Source organism: Lithobates pipiens, unplaced genomic scaffold, assembly GCF_037356315.1.
Source record: "Lithobates pipiens isolate NorthernLeopardFrog02 unplaced genomic scaffold, aLitPip1_a1.2 Scaffold_28, whole genome shotgun sequence".
In the NCBI taxonomy this organism is placed as follows: Eukaryota; Metazoa; Chordata; class Amphibia; order Anura; family Ranidae; genus Lithobates; species Lithobates pipiens.
In genome coordinates this window covers 52,020,284-52,042,201 of record NW_027507789.1, presented here as the reverse complement: position 1 = coordinate 52,042,201, position 21,918 = coordinate 52,020,284, and the positions used below count along the sequence as shown (strand labels likewise).

Genomic DNA, 21,918 nt, shown 5'->3' with positions numbered 1-21,918 from the left:
ACAACCCTAGTGACTCCCCCACTGAGAATAACCATGCTAAAAAACACCAAACTTCCCCTTAGTGCTTGGTCCAAGGAGAGTGATGCAGGCTTCCCTCCCTTCCCCCCAGGGGAGTAAGAAGGTAAACACAAGACCACCGTTTGTTCCTCTGGATCCATGCTGCCAAGGTTCTAGTTGCCATTTTATTTGATTTTCCTGATCCTTTTGCCGCTGCGAGGTCTGGAAATGACACCAGTTTAAGGCCGCCTCCTCCCCCTGCGTTCCAACAGGCAAAAGAGGAAGCCATGTGCACCACCGGAAGTCCCACCCCCAGCTGCAAATTATGCATTTGTCACCCCGGAAAGCATGGAGGCTGAAAACAGAGGAGATGTTGCTCTCACCGTTGTGGAGCTCGCCGTTCCTCCTTCCAGCCCGCAGCCGCCGCTCTGAAGGAGAGCGGGGACCCCCAGCAGCCTAGACCCTCACCGGGTATGAAGAGGAGACAAAGGAGCACCCACCTCCCATAAGGGGGTGTTGGGCTGGCCTGTATCACAGACTACACCACAGGTAGGCCCCATGCTATCCCCGCCTGCAAAGAGTGTAGCACACTCTTGGTTCCCTGCAGCGCTTCCACCATGGCGGAGGAAACACTACAACTGAGGCCATGGTGGAAGTGTATAAAAGTCTATAAAGAAACTGACTGCAGTGTTTCCTGGGAAAATGGGCGGAGCTGCGCTCTATCTCCAGGTGCTGTCCAGAAACACAAGGTAGTCAAAGAATGTAATTTTCTCATGGATTGCCACAAGTAAAATTTAGCCGGTCCCTCCTGAACTTCAATGTATGGCTGGCTTTAGCACACACCTTCCAGCCTGTAGCCAGGCAAACGGCCAAGCGCTGTCCTTACCCAGGCTATTTCTTAACTAGCCTTTGGGTTCCTGGCACCAGCACAGTAACTGGGCACCCAGCTGTGACAGCATGAACTTCTGCTCCGATTGCCTAGGTTAGTGAGCGCATGAGTATCATGGGAAATGTAGTTCCAAAAGACCTGGGGTGCCAAGGCTAACCACCACTGGTGTAGGTGGTTGGAGCAAAAGCGGGAGCAGGTATTTGCTTACCCCCATCCTTGAAAGACAGGATATACAGAGTCTAGAGACTGCTCAAAACTAAGTTCTTTGGATAATAATCAGCAAATATACATAGAGTGCCTTGAAAAAGTATTCATACCCCTTGACATTTTCCACATTTTGTCATGTTACAGCCAAAAAAAAAAAAAAAAAAAAAAAAAAAAAAAAAACGTAAATTTTTTACATAGTTATAGCATATTTTATGTGATAGACCAACACAGAGTGGCATAATTGTGAAGTGGAAGGAAATGATTAATGGTTTTTACATATACATTTCTGAAAATTACTTCGATACCCCCTAACCAATTGCCTTCAGAAGTCACCCAATTAGTAAATATAGTCCACCTGTGTGCAACAATCTCAGTATGAATACAGCAGTTCTGTGAAGCACTCGGGAGGTTTGTTAGAGAACCATCATGAAGTCCATGGAACACACCAGACAGGTCAGGGATAAAGTTGGAGACGTTTAAAGCAGGGTTAGTTTATAAAATATCCTAAGCTTTGAACATTTCACAGACCACTGTTCAATCCATCTGAAAATGGAAAACATATGTCACAACTGCAACCCTACCAAGACATGGCCATCCACCTAAACTGACAGGCCGGCAAGGAGAGGATTCAGAGAAGCAGCCAAGAGGACCATGGTAACTCTGGAGGAGCTGCAGAGATCCACAGCTCAGGTGGGAGAATCTGTGCACAGGACAACAATTAGTCGTGCACTCCACAAATCTGAGTCTAAGTCCCGTTAATTTGTGAGAGGCCATGTGGGTGACATAGCAAACATGTGGAAGAAGGTGGTCTGGTCAGACCAAAAAATTTTTACTTTTTGACCTAAAAGCAAAACGCTATGTGTGGCGGAAAACACATACTGCACATCACCCTGAACACACCATGGTGGTGGCATCATCATGTTGTGGGGATGCTTTTCTATAACTCTGACCAGCTTCTCTGTCCCTGCTGATGGGAAGATGAATGGAGCCAAATACGGGGCAGTTTTAGAAGAAAACCTGGGGTGGAAGTTCACCTTCCAGCAGTACAACTACCCTAAACATACAGCTAGAACTACAATGGAATGGTTTAGATCAAAGCATATTCATGTGTTAGAATGGCCCAGCCACCGTCCAGACCTAAATCCTATTGAAAATCTGGGCCAAAAAAAAAAAAAACTTGAAAATTGCCATTCTCTGACACTTTCCATCCAACTGGACAGAGCTTGAGCTATTTTGCAAAGAATGAGCAAAAAAAAAAAAAAAAAAAATTATTCACTTTCTAGATATCCAAAGCTGGTAGACAGCCTCAAAAAAGACTTGCAGCTGTAATTGCAGAGAAAGGTGGTTCTACAAAAGAGTATTGACTCAGGTGGGCTGAATATAAAAATGCACGCCACACTTTTTTTTCTAATATGTGAAAAGTGAAAACATTTTTTGCACTTCAAAATTATGTGACACTTTGTGTTGGTCTCCCCCATAAAATACATTTAAGTTTTTGGTTGCAACATGACAATATGGAAAATTTCAAGGGGTATGAATACTTTTTCAAGGCACTGTACCTTTATTTCTTGTTGCTTGATGATTTTGACATGTTCTCTAATGTTAACCATTTTTCTTTAATTTCCCTCCCCAGGTCATAATGAGGTTTTGTTAATTTAGCACTGCTCTCAAGTCGATCTGCCCATAAAAAGGTTACCTACAGAAATTAAAGTCCAGCCAGACATACAGGAATGATCGACCTTTACAACCACAAAAGGTCGAAGTACTCCACAAGCCTGTAAGGTTGCCTCTGCTGAACTAGTAAGTTTATGTCAATGTCAAGGGGAGACAAAAGAGACAATGGAACTGAATTACCTTGCTGAAGTGACCATGCATCTCTGGTGACAGCATCCCTGGGAAATTCACAGCAATGTGATCGCCTTTATCCCTGTGGAATAAATAAAAATCTGTCAGCCCTAAAAACTGGGAAATCATAGGAAATAGAAAACAGTTTATCCAAACATGTATAACAAGACAATGAACACGCAGACCAGTTTAGCCACTTCCCCGAGTGCCCCATAGCAGATTTACTGCTACAGGGTGGCCATACAGAATCACATATTTTAGAATATACATTTTTTTTTTTTATTATTAGCTATATAGCTATCTCTCTATCTGCACTTCCAGGTTTTGGATGTGAGTGCACCTGCTGACCATTCAGTACACTGACAGAATGCCAGTCTGCCCATCTAAACAAGGCAGATTGTCATTCTGTCAGTACAGAAGACATGGATCCTACATTTCTGTAAAGCAGAAACACTGATCCATATCTTCCCACTAGTAAAAGTGCCTCCCCCACTACACCAAGACATTACCTAGGCACACAGTTACTCCTTTGATCTCCCCTGTTAACCCCTTCCCTACCACACACTGTGTTCCAGTGTGATTGTGGCCGTGAGCACAAAGTCAGGCCTAATAAAAAAAAAATTAAAAAAAAAAAATTTGATGAGCTTGGTGTGAAGGACCTAACCTTAACCCTACTGAACACCTTTGGGATGAACGGAGATTCCATTTGCAGGCCAGATCTTCGATCATCATCAATACCTGCCCTTACAAATGCTCTCCGAAGGAAGAGCACAAATTCCCATAGACCTACTGCTACATTTTGTGGACTACCTTCCCAGAAGAGTGTAGACTGGTATACCTGCAAAAACGGGAAGGAGGACAACTCAATATATTAAAGCACACCATTTTGAGATGGATGTCCAACAAGCTGATATAGGTATGGATGGTAAGGTGTCCACACACTTTGACCACATAGCCAACCTCCAAGAATGGTGGGGAGCAAGAGGTCTACCTACTCAAGAATTCCCCTGAACACTGATATTCCGAGGATTCTCAACCCACTATGACAGAGTATGCACAGAACGTTATTCCCTTACTGTACTACACAGAAAGGCAATACGGATGAGTTCCACCAATGTCTCACACGTTGAGGAAACACTGCCATCAATACATAAAAACTACATACCGAACCTCGCCAGGGGCTCCTCCAGCACATGCCTCATACAGATTGTAAATGTTCAGCCCTGTGCTGTATACATCATGCATTGCTTCTTGAACCTGCATACAGAATGATGAACACAAAATGTTAACAGTATAAGTAAAAAAGTACTTACTGATAAGTTGTTTAAGTGTGTACTAGGGAGTGTCTTAAAGTCAGCCAAAAAACTTTCGTGTACAAGAGTCAAAAGCTCTGTCAGTGTTGACATCAGGGGAGTTTTTTCCTGACCTCCTGCCCTACCGACACCAGGACAAGAAGTGAAAGGCTGTGTCACTGGGGTAGGAAGACACACGGAGCAATAAAATCCCAAGAAACTATCTAGCCCACCACCCAAAAGGGATATAGATGGCAATAAAAGCATATTTACTATTAGATATATTTCTCTGTACTTCCTGTCACCAGGGTAGAAAGTAATAGTAAATCTCCATGATGGGATCAAAAACTCAGCAGGAGAAGTCGGCTCCATGTAGAAAACAAATACAAAGTTTTGGCTGAAGTGGGGTCTGATCAAATGATTTGTTTTTGTGGGGCACACTTACCCGTAGGGAGCAGTTTGTATCTGCGTTATTGTAGAACTGACACTTCCCTCCCTGGCAACAGAATTTCTGCAGCTCCTCCCAAAGGCTGCAGGGAAACAAAGAAGCACAAATGGTAAAGAAGGTGGTTTTCTATTCAAGATGGGATATTTACTCTTTTGTAAAGGATCACACTCTTGGAAAGAGATAAAAAAAAAAAAAAAAAAAGGAAGTCAGTTATGAAGGAAATATGGAACTCCCCGCTATTGACTTGCTTTCTAATGTGCAAGCTCCAGGACTGTCATCTACAGCTTTTCGCTGACAACAAGCTAGCCCAAAACTTTCCCATATGGTCACCACACACAGGTGTCCAGTCTTTTGCTAGCGTGACTGATTGAATGTAAATATTGACAGGGAAAAGGGGGAAGTAAGGAGGAAAAATAAAAAAAAGGAAATAAAAGAACCTTCACATAAAAGACCTCAAAAGAAAAAATGTGGGTTCAGTTGGACTTTTTAGGCATAAAGAAAGTTGTGAACACAACCAGTATATTCAAAAAGAAGCTTGACTGATTGTTACAGTCACTGGGACACCCCACAATAAAATAATGGGTGCCACTTACCCGTCCCGGCGCAGGGCCACTTAGAAGCCAAGGGCCCAATCTTCACGGCAGGTTCCTGTCACTTGGACCTTCAAGGACTGGGTACCCATTCATGTTTAGGGTCCACTCCCTTGGACCTGTACAGCACCCTGCAGGAAATGCCTTAGCGCTGTAGCTTCCAGGATTTCGAGCGCCCAGAGGCCACGTTATAGGAAAATCCTCACAGGATCTTGAGTATTCTTTGCAAGGCTCGGGTGCCATTTAGCTAAGCATAAAAGCCAGTGTCAAATTGATCCGGTTAATCCCTCGAATCATTTTTGGGACAGTTTGTGGGACTAGAGACCTGGAGCTCAAACAAACCATGCCATCCAGGGCCAGGCTGGTGCCATCAGGATGATTGGAATCCCCTCTCCGAATCCTGCGCAACAAATGTAGAAGGATCGGAGGGAAAGCATAAACTGCTTGACACTGGTACTGGCTCCATGGAACTATCAGAGCATCTGCTCTAAATTGCCAGAGGATCTCTTGTTTGAGATTCAAACTGCTGTAGCTTGTTGAACCTGGATACCAGTAGGTCAACCTCTGGCCATCCCCAACGTTGGCAAATTTCCTGGAACACCTCTGGGTGTAAAGGACCATTTTCCCCCAGGCAGATCTGCCCTTGCAAACACAGGTAAAAATAAATAAATAGTACTTCCTGTATGGGAGGGGGTTATATAGGGGGATCACTTACTGTCTGAAGGCCTTTGGTCTACCAATGTCTATTAACCTAATGGAGTATAACCCAGCAGGTAATGAATTAGACAGACATACTCTGTCTCATGATGTATGAAAAAGAAAACAATCTTTAGATCAAATGTTTACAAAAAAAAAAAAAAAAAAAAATTATTATTTTGAACTCATTCATTTTTATCCACCATGCCCAACTGCCATCCAATTGACAGAAGGAGGAGGGGGGGGGGGAGAAACGACAGATCCCCAGCCAACATGTCCATTTATGCCCACTGCTCCAATTGAATGGAGAGTCCAATTGGGTCCGCCTGAAAAATGGACAGGTGGACCTGATCAGTCTGCTCGAGTGAAAGGGACCTTAGAAATAAGTTTTAGAATAGAGGTAAGGCAAACCACAATTTCTTCAGATCAGCAAAAGATAAATCCGCTTGCAGACATCCCCAAAGTGTATACAGTTCATTACGGAGCTAAACTGGCCAAAAAGTTACACACCAGAAAAAAAATAAAGAAGTGAATTAACTTACTTGCTACCCAATATTCCATGGTAATAGGCAAAGTAGATCAACGAATTGTCATTCATTTCATAACTACTTAATCCATTGCCAACAGCGATTCCCTTAAAATGGAAAAAAAATAAATAAAAATTCAGGTTACACTTAGGTGTAGATTATGTGAAGTGAAGAGTAAGTGAATATTTTGGCCAGAAAGAAACATGTCAATATTTTATCAATTTACAGGTTGCAAAGTGGGATTAGGCTAATATATATATATATATTTATATTGAACCTCCTCTTCACGGTTCCCTTGCTGGTGCTACTGACTCCTCCTCCGTCCAGTGCCCCCATGGGAATCAGCTTTCCATGGGGGCACTCTTGTGTGCTCGAACCCGAGCCCTGCATCCATTGGCCAAAATCAACGTCTAAACATTTATTTTACCTTAATGTAGGGAATGCATAAAAAAAAAAATAAAAAAAAAAAAAAAAAAGTTTAAGCTTTAGAAGCACTTTAATACTTTGAGCTAATGACAAAGACCCAATACTCATAAAAGACATCTGTCCATTTTGGGTCATATTCATATGTGCATCAATAAATCATACTAAGCCAGGGACTAATCATAAAAAAAAAAAAAAAAAAAAAAAAAATTTTTATATATATATATATTATATATATATATATATATATATATATATATATATATATATATATATATATATATATATATATATATATATATATATATATAATAATAATTCAGGAAAAACCCTGACAGGCTGTGTACAACCAGCCCGTTCATACACAAATCAAAATTTGGCATGGTCCCCACTGAACTGGCTGCGTTTCGATCCATGTATGGCTGGCTTAAATCTCTACACATGCAAATATGAGTATCAATCAATGTAGATGTAAGTGAATATTCAGCTCACCTTGAGGTTTATAGTGGAATCTTGCGACACTTCAAGAGCCAGTGATGGAACATATACACCACCATAACTTTCACCTGTGATGTAAAGATCGTTTTTGCTGTATTCTGGGAAAAGGGTATAAAATTGCTTCAAAGCCAAATAGTTGTTATGTGCAACCTGTAGGGGAAAAAAATAAATAAAAATAAAGTGATGGGTAAGGGAAAAAAATAAAAAATAAAAAATATAAAAATTAAAAAAAAAGGGAGGGGGCCCCTTTGGCCCACTCAACCTGCAGCATCAAGCACTCTCCCCCTCCCAAAAGGGGTTTTGGAATCCAATTGCTACATTTTCTTTTTTTTTAACATATGGAAATGCATTCAAAAAGAAATCTCAGAACTCAAGAAAAAGGCTGTGTCTGGTCTGCTTTGCCTGCAGTTCAATAGAACATGCTGCATCCAAAGAAAGTGCAATGCAAAGCAGGGCAAACACAGCCCAGTTAACATCCAGTGGGATTTTGCTGCCCTGAATTTGACATGCGTTCCAAATGCACAAACACAGAAAAACACCACCCATCAACTTGAGCCCCAATATTGACCTTAAAGTGACTGTAAAAGGAATTTTAATTAAAAAAAAAAAAAATAAAAAAAACAAACACACACAAAAAACACAATCACATCATACTTATCTGCACTGTATAGTGGTTTTGCACAGAACAGCCTAGATCCTCTGCTCGGGTCCCCCTTCAGTGGTCTGGTCCTTCTCCCCTTGCCAAGTGTCCCCCATAGCAAGCCATTTGCTTCTGAGCCAGCTCCCTGTTGGTCCATAAGACACAGAGCTCGGCTCAGCCCCTCTCCCACCTCTCTAGCTGATTGACAGTAGCAGTAGCCATTGGCTCCTGCATCTCAGCCAATCAGGAGGGAGAGATCCGGGAAAGCCTCGGGTCACATGCACATCGCTAAGGCACGCACGCGCGTGCGTGTGTGTGTGTGTTGCACACTGGTAGGTTATTTTTTTTAACTTCATGCATAAAAAGTAAACACACATTCAGCCTTTACAACCACTTTAATTCTGCCGCCTCAAGTCCTACCAAGTGGGTTGCCACTCCTACCAGCAGCCATCCTGATAATATGGCCGCTGTGTGTGCACAGATAAACACAGGTATGTGGACATTAAGGAGCAACAAAATGTCAGAGGCACACAGTGTAGCCAAGCTTGCAAAAGGAAATGGCAGGATAGAAGAAGATCGCAGCTCAAGTATGATCAGATGTTCAAGACCTGTAGTATTTGAAACATTAAAAAAAAAAAAAAACAATATAAAAGATATGACAATCTAGTGGATGAGGAAGGATGAGCAATTTTGGTGAAGGCGCATTAATACTTGGCTTTTGGTGAGTGCATCCCCATAGGGGAGTCTTGAGCCACATGTGGTGAATTTGGTGGAAGCTTTCTGCATATCACATTGAGAAACTTCTAACATCTTCACTCTGCCATATGATGGACTTTTTTTTATTTTTTTTTTTTTTATTATGAACTGTTGATGTAATTTCCTCTCACTGGGAAGCACTGCTACAATAATTTAAAGAAGACGTTCAGTGCGAATCTTTATATGTACGTTTTAAAAAAGGGGTTCCACAAAAAAAAAAAAAAAAAAAAAAAATAATATTAAAAGCCAGCAGCTATAAATACTACAGCTGCTGACTTTTAATAAATGGGCACTCACCTGTCCCGGGTTCCAGCGATGCCGGCAGCCAAGGCCGATCGCTCGGCTCTCGGCTGCTGCAGTCACCATTCTAGGTGAGGGAATCAGGAAGTGAAGCGAATCGGCTTCACTTCCCGGTTCCCTACTGCGCATGTGCGAGCCGTGCAATAGGAAATCTCTGCGCTGTCACTGGGACCCGTGTGTGTCCCAGCAGACAGCGCGGCAGGGCAGGAAATGGCGTAGACTCCCACGGGAGTCTATGCCCGGAAATGGGTGTAAATACCTGTCTTTGACAGGTATCTCCACCCCCCTGAAAGGTGTCAATTGTGACACCGGAGGGGGGGGGGGGAGGGATCCGATCAGCGGAGGTTCCACTTTAGGGTGGAATCCTGCTTTAAAGTAGCCGTGTGTGTATATATATATATATATATATATATATATATATATATATATATATATATATATATATATATATATATATATATATATATATATATATATATATATATATATATATACACACACACACACACACACACACACATTTTTCTCAAATACATTTAACCCACAGACGATTAATCCAATAAGGCATAGAGTGGTGTTCGACTGGGATGCATTTTAGAACACTTTCTATTGAAGAGTATTAGAAAACTGCCATTTCTGACCTCCTTTAAAAAAATAAAAAACACACCCCACACAAACACACACTAGTTGGCTGTTATCCAAGTCTCTGACCCAGAATCAACATGCCAATTAGAAAACTGGATTAGCATGAGAGTCAGATGACTCAACACTCAGAAAATCCAGCAATGGTAACCTCCATATCCTAAAAGTATGGGTTTCCTTTACCTATAGCCTCTCAGAAAAGGTTTCCATTAAAAAAAAAAAAAAAAAAAAAAAAAAAAAGACGGACAATGCTTTCTGCCCTGAGGAAACACTAATGAGGGTCCCCCGGTTAACTCCTTCCCATCCAGCACCCCTTTTACCCAGGGGGACAGAAAGTAAGACCAGCTCCCGTCACCCAGGCCAATTCTGATACTTCTCTCCTACATTTTTTTTTGCTTGAAAAAACTAGGGAATAAAATGTGGTTCGTTGCAACTTTTTATGTTACACTGTATTTGTGCATAAATTTTTCAAAATTTTTTTTGGAGGGGGAAAGAAACAAACACATTAACCCGATTTTATTTTTTATTTGTACTATAAAAGATGTTAAACCAAGTAAACAGATACCCTAACAGGTCACGCTTTAAAATTGCGCACACTCATAGAATGGCCCCAAACTTTGCTACTTAAATCTCCATAGGCGACGCTTTCAATCTTTTTTTTTTTTCTCCAGGTTACATGTTTAGAGTTACAGAGGAGAATGCTAGAATTATTCCTCTCACTCTAACGATTACAGCGTATGAAACTTGTGCTTATCTCGATCTGATACTAGCCAGTGCCTCACCAGCCATTAATCTGACCGCACATCCCTGCTTAATCATCAGAACAGTAAAATCATTCCAGCACCACCTAGGAGTACAGAGGAAAGATTTGCAGTTATGTTGTGATAATGGAATGTTACATAAGTGTACCAAGATCAGCAACATGGTCTGGCAGGGGGGGGAGGGAGGATGAAGAGTTTAGGCATCAAAGCTTACTTCTGTGTCATTCGTCTTATAATTTTTGTCATCGGAGTATGAGAAGCCCACGCCAGCTGGTGCCTCAAGGTACAGAACATTCGCAATCTGAAAAACAAAGTACAAAACCATTGTACATCCAAGAACTGAGAACAGCAGCAATTACTGTGATGTCGGTTATTACCTTGTTCCAGGAATAGTCATTGTATTCCAGTGAGATTCCATCTTCCTGGATCTGCAACAAAGAAAAGCAAAGTAAGAACAATGTATTGCCTAGTAATAGCCCCATAGAAGAAGAAGTCAGTGAATTTGCCAAATATAGCCTGCTAACATTTTACCAAACTTCCTAAGAAAAAAAAAAAAAATAAATAAAAAAAAAAAAAATAAAAAAAAAAAAAAAAAAAAGGGACAGAAGCCATTATTCTAAATGATAATTATTAATGACGACTTCATTAACAGTGTCTGTACATAATGCAGACAGAGCACGGATCACACATGGCTATTCTGTTATGGAAGCTGCTGCTACAACATGCATAGAGCCCAACTGGGACCAGCCAATCAGAAGAGGAGCTGTGCTGTCTATCTGTAAAGAAAAGTATAGCTTGTTCAAGATCAGATCAAAGAAAGGCATCGCTTCATGGCGACTCTCCCCCCCCCCCTTCTTATTACTTTTCCATTCTGAAAAACTGCATAGCAGAGACACAGGAGCAAACATTGCCATTTATAGACATGCACTTGATAGTTGGGCTACGAAACCATTATAAAAAGTAGGTTTTTATTTATTTTTTTCAGAGAAAAGACCGTCAGTCTAACCCTAAAACAGCGTTTGCTCATATGCTAGTGCAGTGCCCGATGTTCTTCATCAATAGTTCCCTCTCACTGTGCACCTTCCAATAAATACATCAGTGTGTATGGAAGAGATATTTCCCCCCCCCCCCCCCCCCCCCCATTTGAAATGACCATTTAAAAAAAAAAAAAAAAAAAAAAAAAAAAAAAAGTGTAGCAGTACCTTCCTTACAACTTTATCTATTCAACCCTCCACCCAGTTTCCTTGCTGCTACTTAAATTTTCTAACTAAAGTCCTGCTAGATCACTTGATGCTGGCCCCTTTTGCGGCTATAGCTGTGTAAACACATTAATAAGTGCCTATACTGTTCAAAATCCAGCAATATACTCATCACTCTGCTCATGCTCAGTTGCTCTCCATTTTTAGGCACTGCAGTGTTTGTAGAGGCCAATCTGCTGGCAGGCTGGGCTCGCAGCACAGATTTGGTGTCCCCGCTCTCAGTTTCAGGCCTGAATTTGGACCTGAAATGGAGCCAAAGACACACAGGACTCCTGTGCAATCCGTAGCCGCCCTGGAGGTGTGTGAACCGGCTCCATTGAGAGCTGGGCACACTCTCCCGTCATGCAAATTAGATGTGGGGAAACTCATACAATTCACATTAGTGTGAACCCAGCCTTAAGTTGAATTAAACCCTCCTACCCTTTACAGTCAAGGAAGTTTCTTCTGTTTAATCTGCAACTGCCATGATGCCACACATGTGATCAGGATACCAACCATTTGAGGACACAAGCCAATGTGACAGTTAGCAATCCTGAAATTCCAGGAATGTAACTTTTTTGAAACCATTAAAAATCGATTAGTTCTGCTTTATGATTTACTGCTGTTCAGGGGCTTCAGCAAAATGAAACAAGAGCAATGCTGAGGGGCAATTTACAGCACACACATTTTAGTAACCTAACTATTAATGTGGAATGCATGTTCCTTGCTAAAGAACGTGATTTTCTCTTCTTCAAGATACTTTGAGTAAAGTTCCGCTTTAAGCCTATGGGTGGCCAGCACTAAAGAGAGGAGCTGTGGACCACGGAGGAGGACAGGATCTGGGACAAAGTTAAGTGGGCAGCAGATGTTCCAACACTGAAGAAATGGATTGGTCAATGTAGCTTAGAGGGTGGGGCTGGGATAGCAAACGCAAGTATAAGGAAACCTATCCTTTAGCGCTGGTTCATACTTCTGCACAGGAAAACATGGCATTTAATGTGCATGAAGTGTCAGTTCTGGTAAGCATTGCCTTGCACTTTAACAGAGTATCATCAGGTTTGGTGATGCGATTATTGTTCCGACCACAAATATTCATACTGGAGACTGACATGAAGAAGCAAAGCCCTGCCTCTACCAAGATGGCCTCCTTCACACAGACACTGAAAACAAGAAAAGCTCCCGTGAGACCACAGGACCTCTGGGCACAGCTTCCAGAATTCAGTATCTGAAAATCTTATTTTCTCAATGACTGTTTCATCAGATACAGATCCTTTTCCCAATCTCTTTGAAACAGAATTAAGAATGAGATCCTACCTTAACCCCTCCCTCCACACACCTCAACTCTTTCTGTAACCTTAATTCTTGCCTTCAGCAAACCTACTCCTCCTTCCCCCAATTTGGTGCGTATCGCTAGAGGTTTCCCCCCCCCCCCCCCTCCTTTGGAAAGTGCATGTTTTCAGCACAGGGCCAATCAACACTGTCCAGACAGAGGGTCAGGGATCCTGCATCCTGATAGGTGAGCTAGTGCAGTATGAAAACTCCTACAATCTTTAAACAGGAACTGAGTCATAAGACCACTATATACTGCAGATGGGAAAAGTTTCCATGTTCTGTGTACTGTGGGAGACCAGATATAGTGAATGCAGGGTCCTGGGTTTAGTAACATTTTAAAGTGGAACTACACTTCATCTGAGCACACAAAAACCAAAATGAATCAAGTCATCCAGGTCTCTGTTTTAGTTCAATCTTATTTTATTGAGAGGATAATCAATGTAAGGGAACAGTATCAGAGATATATATATATATATATCTCTATCACACATACATATACACATATACACACACACACACACACACACTAGCATATGGAGAATATAAGTTTCAGTAAGTGGGATAATCTCCAGAATGTAGATTGTACAGACAGTAACAATAGAAAAAATAATAATATTTTTGATTGCACCAATATCAACATTGTGGGAAACATAAATTAAGACATCGTGATATTTTCACTGAAAAACTATTTTCTTAGGAAAAGTTACGCTGTTGGGGGTCACATTTGATCTACAGATGCTTATACAAAACAAGAGGAAAGAATACAGGATGGTTAGGGACTAGATCAGTGATGGCGAACCTTGGCACCCCAGATGTTTTGGAACTACATTTCCCATGATGCTCAACTACACTGCAGAGTGCATGAGCATCAAGGGAAATGTAGTTCCAAAACATCTGGGGTGCTAAGGTTTGCCATCACTGGACTAGATACTCTCCATCCAGGCTATGGGGTAGTGGCCTCTGGGGCCCCTGCAGCCCACAAGGTGAACTTTGAGGAATAGTGGAAAATGGACCCTGAAGTCCAGGTGAGGGAGAATTGTTCATCTTTGGCACTTTCCTGAGCCAACAGACACTCCAGGTCCCTGATGCAGGCCACTTCAGTAGCCCGATTCCCCAAGGGAAGGCATTATTGCAGATCTCCAATGTTGGGGAATTACTACCGTACCATTATACATGTGATAGTAGGGTTTTTTTGCAAGGTGATAGCCAAGTGTTCCATAGTAAGGACAGAGGATGGGGGACAAGGGGGAACCCTGTCATGCCCCATTATGAACAGAACACACTGGAGATGAAGGAATCATTTATGCATATCCTAGCAGACAGAGTACAGGAACATTACCCTGGACATTATGTTGGGGCCCAGTCCAATCTGCTGCAGGGCAAACAGAGGAATTGCCAATCAACTCGATCGAATGCCTTCTCAGCATCGACCGTTAAGAGGCAGAAGGTGATGTTATGGGTGAGACCATAAATCAGCGAGAAGGGTTTTTAGAGTATTATCCCTTGCTTCACGTCCACTCAAAAAAAAAACTCACCTGATCCAGGTGAATTAAAAATGTGCAATAATGGCTGCAATCTATTGGCCAACACCGTAGCGAAAAATTTTAAGTCCACTCCTATCAGGGACTCAGGCCTATAATTTGCACACAAGGTTGGGTCTTTGACTTTGGGATAAGTGAGCTGTGAACTTCCAGTGCTTGTGATGGGAACACTGAGCCCTCTGGTAAGGAATTAAACACTTTGGTTACAAAAGCAGTGAGAAGGGAAGCAAAAAAAAAAAAAAAAATATATATATATATATTTTTTTTTTACATTTGGGAGTAAAGCCATCAGGGCCAGGGCTCTTGCCAATTAGGGTGGCAGCAATGGCTTTTGCTACTTCAGAAATTGGTGTTTCAAGGTCACTGATGGTGTCCTCGTCCAAAGTAGGGAGTGTGGTCTCTAGAACATAACATTTCTTATCTTCATCTAAGGTGGAGGGGGTGCCAGGAGACTGAGCAGCAGGTATGTTGTATAAGGACTAGTAGAAATCCTTGAATGCCTGTGCTAAGGAGAGGAGATTCCCCGTGCATATCCTGAATGTGAGATATAAATATAGAGGATAGCTTTGGGTGCAAGGAGCAAGTGAAAGATCTAACCCATTGGTCTTGGGATTTATACTGATGTAAGGCGAGCTTATCCGTAAACGTTCATGCAGAGGTCTCATACAGTTCCGAGCTGCGACCGAGCAAAGGAAACCCCTTTCAGAATTTCCACCCTTGGAGAACATTTGTGTTTAGTTTCCAGATTTCAATTTTTTTTTTTTTATTGCAGCCACTATGGTGGCAGAACGTTCTTTCTTCAGGTCTCGGTTTTATTATGTGGAGAAATCCCTTTTGAAAAACACCACCCTAGCATTTCCATGGCCATCTTGAGGAAGGGCAGATGATTCGTGTAGCATTTACTTCCTGGAATCCACCTGCCCTTAGCTTAGTTCATTGACAGAGTGAATTTACGATTTAAGTAAACTCAACCTCTCCTACAGTATAATCTTGTGTGCCAAGGTTCCACTAGTGGTACCTGCCGAGTCAGGATCTCTCATTTGCTGTAACATGGGGGGGAGTGGAGATACCATTTTGAATAAAAATTGGTAACAGCAACTGGGAAGCTGGGCTGATTTCAGAGGAATCATGTATTAGAAGGGAGTGGCAAGTCACCCCTCCCATTCTCCACTTCTCTTGCTGGTTATGAAAGGGACTTGGCAGGTGGCCACATTCTCTTTGAACAATTATCCAAATGCTACTGCAGTTACATACCAGAAAAGGGCCATGTTCTGTCAACAAGCCATCCAGAGAGCTACAACCGGGACCTCCATTCAGCCACAGAACCAGAGGACTGGAACTTGGGTTCTTCTGAGATTCTACAAACCTGTATTAATGAGTTATAAGGAGTCAGCAAATACAAAAACCATCTGGATAGAGAACATCACTGAGGCTGCTACGTACCAGTAATGTAGATGTTTTCCTCCAGGAACATCCAGGTAGCCTGAGAACTGACGGAAAGATGGTTGCTTTCTCAGACCTGGCAAGTATTTAATCTCATCATCAGAGGGCGCAGAATCTACTAAAAGAGCTCCCAGGAGCACAGTGCACAGCAGGAGAGGACGCATCCTAAAAGAGAAGGCAGGCACAGTGAAGGCAACAAATGCTTCCAGTGAACTATCCTCTATGGATGCTAGAGGGTTCACCTCCTGGAATTCTATTGGTAGCGCACAAACACACTTTCTAGGATAGGGCTGCCACCTCATCCCTTTAAAACTAAACACGTTAATTACACAGGTTCTGTGGCCGATTAAGGTAGTAGTTAAACTTACTTGGTGCATTATCTGCATTATTTTGGCCTCAGAACCTGTGTCATTCATATGTTTTCAGGTTTAAAAGGGATGAGGTGACAACCCTATTCTAGGAGACACCAACAGTGGAACCTTATGTCCCATGAACACTCACATTATACTGCGCATGCACAGTCAGCACATTGATTTTAAGTTGGAGGTGGTAGCCTCCAGCCTCTGTCCCTGGGGCCTAACCTGCAGGGACAAATGTGGCCTTCAGACTTGAGTAGTGGGAGCACTGACCTGTAAAGAGACTCCAACAGCCATAATCTCCAGATGTCACTTGTAACATGTTCCCAGTTTCTCCACCCACTCTTACAGCATAGACACAGTATCTGACCATCTCCAGCAGAATGTCCACAAGCAGCATTTTGTAACATTCCATATATTGAACACTATAGGTGTGGCCCTTTGATGATGTCAAGGGCCGCATTACATATCCTGAACACTAAGTGTGGCCCTTTCATGATGTCAGTGTATAAACCGCTCCTAAACCATCCAAAAGATGCTGCTTGCAAGACTTTTTTTTTTTTTTTTTAACATCCCGCAAGCACTCGGGCTTTCACACTGGAGTGACAGGAGAGGCACGGTTTTAGAGCTAAAACATCTGTAAAGTGCCTCAGTGTGAAAGTGGCCTTAGTGTGGCCCTTTGGACGATGTCAGGGGCCGCATTACCTGTACTGAACACTAAGTGTGGCCCTTTGGATGATCTCAGGGGCTGCATTACCTGTACTGAACACTAAGTGTGGCCCTTTGGATGATCTCAGGGGCTGCATTACGTGTACTGAACACTAGGTGTGGCCCTTTGATGAGGTCAGGGATCATATTTGACACCCACTATACCCAGTGTCCATATATGGAGTGGAGTGCCGTAGCGATGTAATCGTGGGGTGGGGGGGGGGGGGGGGGGGAAAGAGTAATCATGCATACTGTGGGGGGCTCCATTGAGACCCCTTTAGTAATAGGAGCCACCAATGTAAAGGAAATTTCAGAAAAATACATAAAACAATTGTGTAAATGTCTGGAAGTAACGAAATACAACCTTCAATAGTAACCAAGGCACAATGCAAGAGGAAGACAATACACTTTACAATGCGATTGTACAATCTGTTAAATCTACTATCTTGTAGAAGGATCTGCCTGTTTAGATAATAATTGGACTGTTTGTTTAGGGCCATCTTCATATTTCTGTAAGATTGTATAGTAAATGTTAGCAATGCCATGGTACTTGTTATCCATTGGGGTTAACAACACTTTACAGCCTGCAATAGAATTAGCATTGTGTATCTACACATAACCCCCCCTTCCCATTACTACCCTCAGCCCTATCAGCGTTACATGACCATGTCCGATCAGATCTTCCTCATACCGACCGATAAGCGCTCACCTTTCCTCTCTGCAGATCACAACCAGCCGTCTTCACTTCCTTCTCTATATTTCTCTCCAGCAACTTCCTCCCTCTCATATGACTCCAGTCATGTGATCGGTCTGGTGGCTGAAGATCACGTGCTCCTCCTAGTGGGTGAGGTGGGCGGGGTCTGATGTGCTGTGTTGGCTGATCATCTGATGTGTGCAGACAGAGTTCTGGCAGAGAGTGATGTTTGTGTACAGAACTGTCACCCATAGCAACCAATGTCCTCTTGTGACGGAAGAGCTCATGGGACACAGCACTGTGTGCACTTATTACTCAAAGTTCTTCTTTATTTAGAAAGTGCAAACCTTATGAACCACTTCAGTACTAACCTGAGCTACCCTTTCCCCTCTATCCTGCACTTCTGTACATTAACTCCTTCAACGCCATCCTCCCACTGTGTGTGACCTGTAAAATAATGCAGAATTAAACTCACAAAAAAAAAATCGAAGCCAGGCAGGGCCTCTCCTGTCATTAACGCTTCCTCCTGCCTGTCAGCTGTCAAGTACACTGATCAGGGCCACTGATAGGGCAGTACAGTCAGCCCTCCCGTACTGGGCCCAGGCCCCATCAGTTCAAACAGGGGGCTATGGTTGCCACCTCATCCCTTTAAACCTGAACATGTGTTAATTACACAGGGTCTGTGGCTGTTTAAGGTGGTAATTAAACTCACTCGGTGCCATATCTGCATTTAATTAGCCTCAGAACCTGTGTAATTCAAAGGTGTTTAAAGGGATGAGGTGGCAAATCTACACGGGGCCCAGTCACCTGCTGAGTAGAAGAGACAGCTGTACTGTCTTATTGCAGACACCAATCCTCCTCTGCCTTCATGTGCAATGCTGCCAGCTTCTCCCTCCGTCTGCACTACAGGGGAGTGGGTCTAGCACATGCACCCCTTCCATCTGCTCTCTAGGCCCCTCTGTGCGCCCCTTTCCCCCGCAGTGCTGCTGGCTTCCCTCCTCTCCTGCCGAAAGCTGCTGCAGGGACACGGGGATGTTTCAGGTTTCAGGATGGAGAGTGGGGGAAGGGGCTGGTAAATACCCTGTTTCCCCTAAAATAAGACCTAGCGTGATTGTTGGTGTTGGTTGCAATATAAGCCCTACCCCCCAAATAAGCCCTACCCTGTTTCCCCCGAAAATAAGCCTTACCCTGAAAATAAGACCTACACAGACTTTAACTAGGGCTTATTTGGGGGGTAGGGCTTATATTGCAGTCATCACCAACAATCACGCTAGGTCTTATTTTAGGGGAAACAGGGTATATCATTTATTGGCCTTTTCCTTTCCTGAATGAACACAGTGAGTGATCGAATATCTCCTCAGTACTGAAGCATATTAAACTGTGTTTACTAGGATTCAGTTTGTGCATAAGCAAGAAGCTTCAGAGTGCTTCCAATTTATTCATCTTTACAGCTGAGGCTGCAAAGAAAGATTTTATCAATCCCTATGCTCAGTCACTTTAGGCTGGAACATTCAGGTAGACTTTATGGGGCTCTGTGATTTGTAACAGCAGCCATGACACTGAGCTCTAAATGTGCAGATTAGTGTACATTTGTGGCACCACTCTGTGCCGCGATGATGTGACTCCTATGTGCATGTGCAGGAGTAACGTCACCAAAGCCCGGCAGGACCTGGAAAGAAGACCAGGAGAAGATGGAAGGGGTGGAATCAGCTGGATCAGGTACAGTGCAGTACTGGAGGGCTGCGTTTGACAGGTAAGTCTGTCATAATGTACTAATATGCTGTGCAGACTAGGACATCATGGCATAAACCTGGGGCCCCATTTAATATAAAGAAAAAAGTAAAGGGACAGTCCACCGCCAGATCATGCCAGGACCGCAGTCTGCCAGTAGAGCAGAGGATCCCCTAGACAAAATGATTCTTGCACTGCAGGCAGAGCCCCACTGCAATGGATCATTTTATTTATTTGCTTGGAGTTGGGCTTTAACGTGATTGTAAACCTGAGTCATGGAATCTGAGCAAAGCACATATATCTGTAGTGTTTACTTATCTCTCTCCAAAGCTGTAAGTGTCGATTCTCTCTGGTGATTCGTTGCTCTGTTATCAGCATGAGTCACTTCTGAGAAGTTTCCCGACACACAAGATAAATTTGTGTTGAGGGGTTGAGCTAAGAACAGAGCTTGTCTATTCAGAACACAGTTCTTTAGCTGTGTGGAGGGTGGGGTTCCTTTCCTACAACCAGCTTTCACAGACTGTAACTGCAGCTTCTCCGCTCCCTCCTCTGTGCTCCTGACAGATGAAGAAAATTTTTTAACACGATTCTGCACTTTGGAAGGGGTGTAGAGAGGAGAAGACTGCAGATAAACAAGTAAAACTTATGTAGGAGGATTTGTTTCATGTGTATCATCTGAGGCTGTTCACTTCACTGGGTATATGTAAGGGTGGAGGGAAGCTTCAGAATGGCAGATGTTTTTATTACAAATTATGTAGTGCAAGGACCTGCTTGATTGGATACAGATTGAATTCTTAGTTTAGGTAGGTCCTCATATTACATAATTAAAGTGGTTGTAAAGGCAGAAGGTTTTTTATCTTTATGAATTAACTACTTAAGGACCGGGCCTCTTGGTCTCTCTGTTTACGAGTTAAAAACAGTTTTTTTTGCCAGAAAATTACTTAGAACCCCCCAAACATTATACATTTTTTTTTCTAACACCCTAGAGAATAAAATTGCGGTCGTTGCAATACTTTCTGTCACACCATATTTGTGCAGCAGTCTTACAAGCGCACTTAAAAAAAAAAAAGATACACTTTTTTAAATTAAAAAATAAAACAACAGTAAAGTTAGCCCAATTTTTTTTTATATTGTTACGCCGAGCAAATTGATACCCAACATGTCACGCTTCAAAATTGCGTCCGCTCGTGGAATGGCGACAAACTTTTAACCTTAAAAATTCTACCGGTTGCATGAAGGAAATGTAGTGCTAGAATTATTGCGCTCACTCTAGCGATCGCAGCGATACATCACATGTGTGGTTTGAACACATTAACCAGTGTCCATATATGGAGTGGAGTGACATAGCGGTGTAATCGTGGAGGGGGAGGAGGAGTAATCATGCATGCTGTGGTGGGCTTCATAGAGACCTTTGACTTAAATGCAAAAAATAAAATAAAACATTTTGTAATTTTGAAAAAAATGACATAAAAAAATTTTGCCTTTTAAGAAGTATGGGCGGAAGTGATGTTTTGACGTCGCTTCTGCCCTACTATGGTGTGGAGACGGGTGGGGGCCATCTTCTCCTCACTCGTCTCCATACCTAGCAAGGAGACAGACAAGACGGCTCTGGTAAGCGGCGGAGGGCACCGGATCGTGGCAGGAGGGGGGGGGGCCTCTCCCACCACTGATAAAAGTGATCTTGTGGCGAATCCACCGCAGAGACCATTTTTATCTTGTAGCCGGCCACCGGCCGAACACGGGGATACGGGCAGCTAGCTGCTGCCATAATGATATCCATCCCAAAAGTAGGGACATACATTGGCGTGCGGTGGTCGGCAAGTGGTTAAGATAAAAATCTTTCTGTGTGTAGCAGCCCCCCTAATACTTACCTGATCCCCATCTCGATCCAGCGATGTCCACGAGTGCTTTGGCCATCTGGGACTCTCCCTCCTGATTGGCTGAGACACATCAGCAGTGCCATTGGATCCCGCTGCCGTCAAAGTCAGTTAGACAATAAGGAAAGAGAGAGGCGGGAGCCGAACCGCGGCTCTGTGTCTGAATGGACACAAGGAGCTGCGGCTCAGCTTGGGTGCCCCAATAGAAAGCTGCTTGCTGTGGGGGCACTCAGGAGGAGGGAGGGGCCTGGAGCTCTAGCCAGGGACCAGAAATGAGGAGGATCTGAGCTGCTTTGTGCAAAACCTGTACAGAGCAGGTAAGTATAACAGGTTTGTTATTTTTATAGATGTAGCGCTACCCCCTGTAGGAGCCACTGCTGAGTATGGTTATCTCCCATCCTGCAAGGCCAGGTACACGAATTTTCCACACACTCTTGAGACAGGAATCAGTCCTTGCAGTTTTTGTTTTTTTATTTTTTAGAGGAAT

At 43.0% G+C, this 21,918-nt stretch overlaps 1 protein-coding gene across 3 annotated transcripts in view; it reads right to left on the bottom strand.

The window, feature by feature from the left end:
* Positions 1-21,918, bottom strand: part of CTSA (cathepsin A) — a 56,416-nt gene that overhangs the window by 8,687 nt on the left and 25,811 nt on the right. For 2 of the 3 annotated variants that reach the window (XM_077459222.1, XM_077459223.1), the window contains exons 3-11: positions 16,066-16,230; positions 15,877-15,988; positions 10,889-10,939; positions 10,726-10,812; positions 7,407-7,562; positions 6,507-6,598; positions 4,676-4,760; positions 4,104-4,195; positions 2,948-3,020 (exon numbers count right to left, since the gene is read on the bottom strand). In XM_077459222.1, coding sequence (XP_077315348.1) covers positions 2,948-3,020; positions 4,104-4,195; positions 4,676-4,760; positions 6,507-6,598; positions 7,407-7,562; positions 10,726-10,812; positions 10,889-10,939; positions 15,877-15,988; positions 16,066-16,230 — 913 coding nt within the window. Of the gene's footprint in view, positions 1-2,947; positions 3,021-4,103; positions 4,196-4,675; positions 4,761-6,506; positions 6,599-7,406; positions 7,563-10,725; positions 10,813-10,888; positions 10,940-15,876; positions 15,989-16,065; positions 16,231-17,838; positions 17,998-21,918 lie in introns of those variants that run through there. The other variant, XM_077459224.1, reaches the window with a different exon arrangement.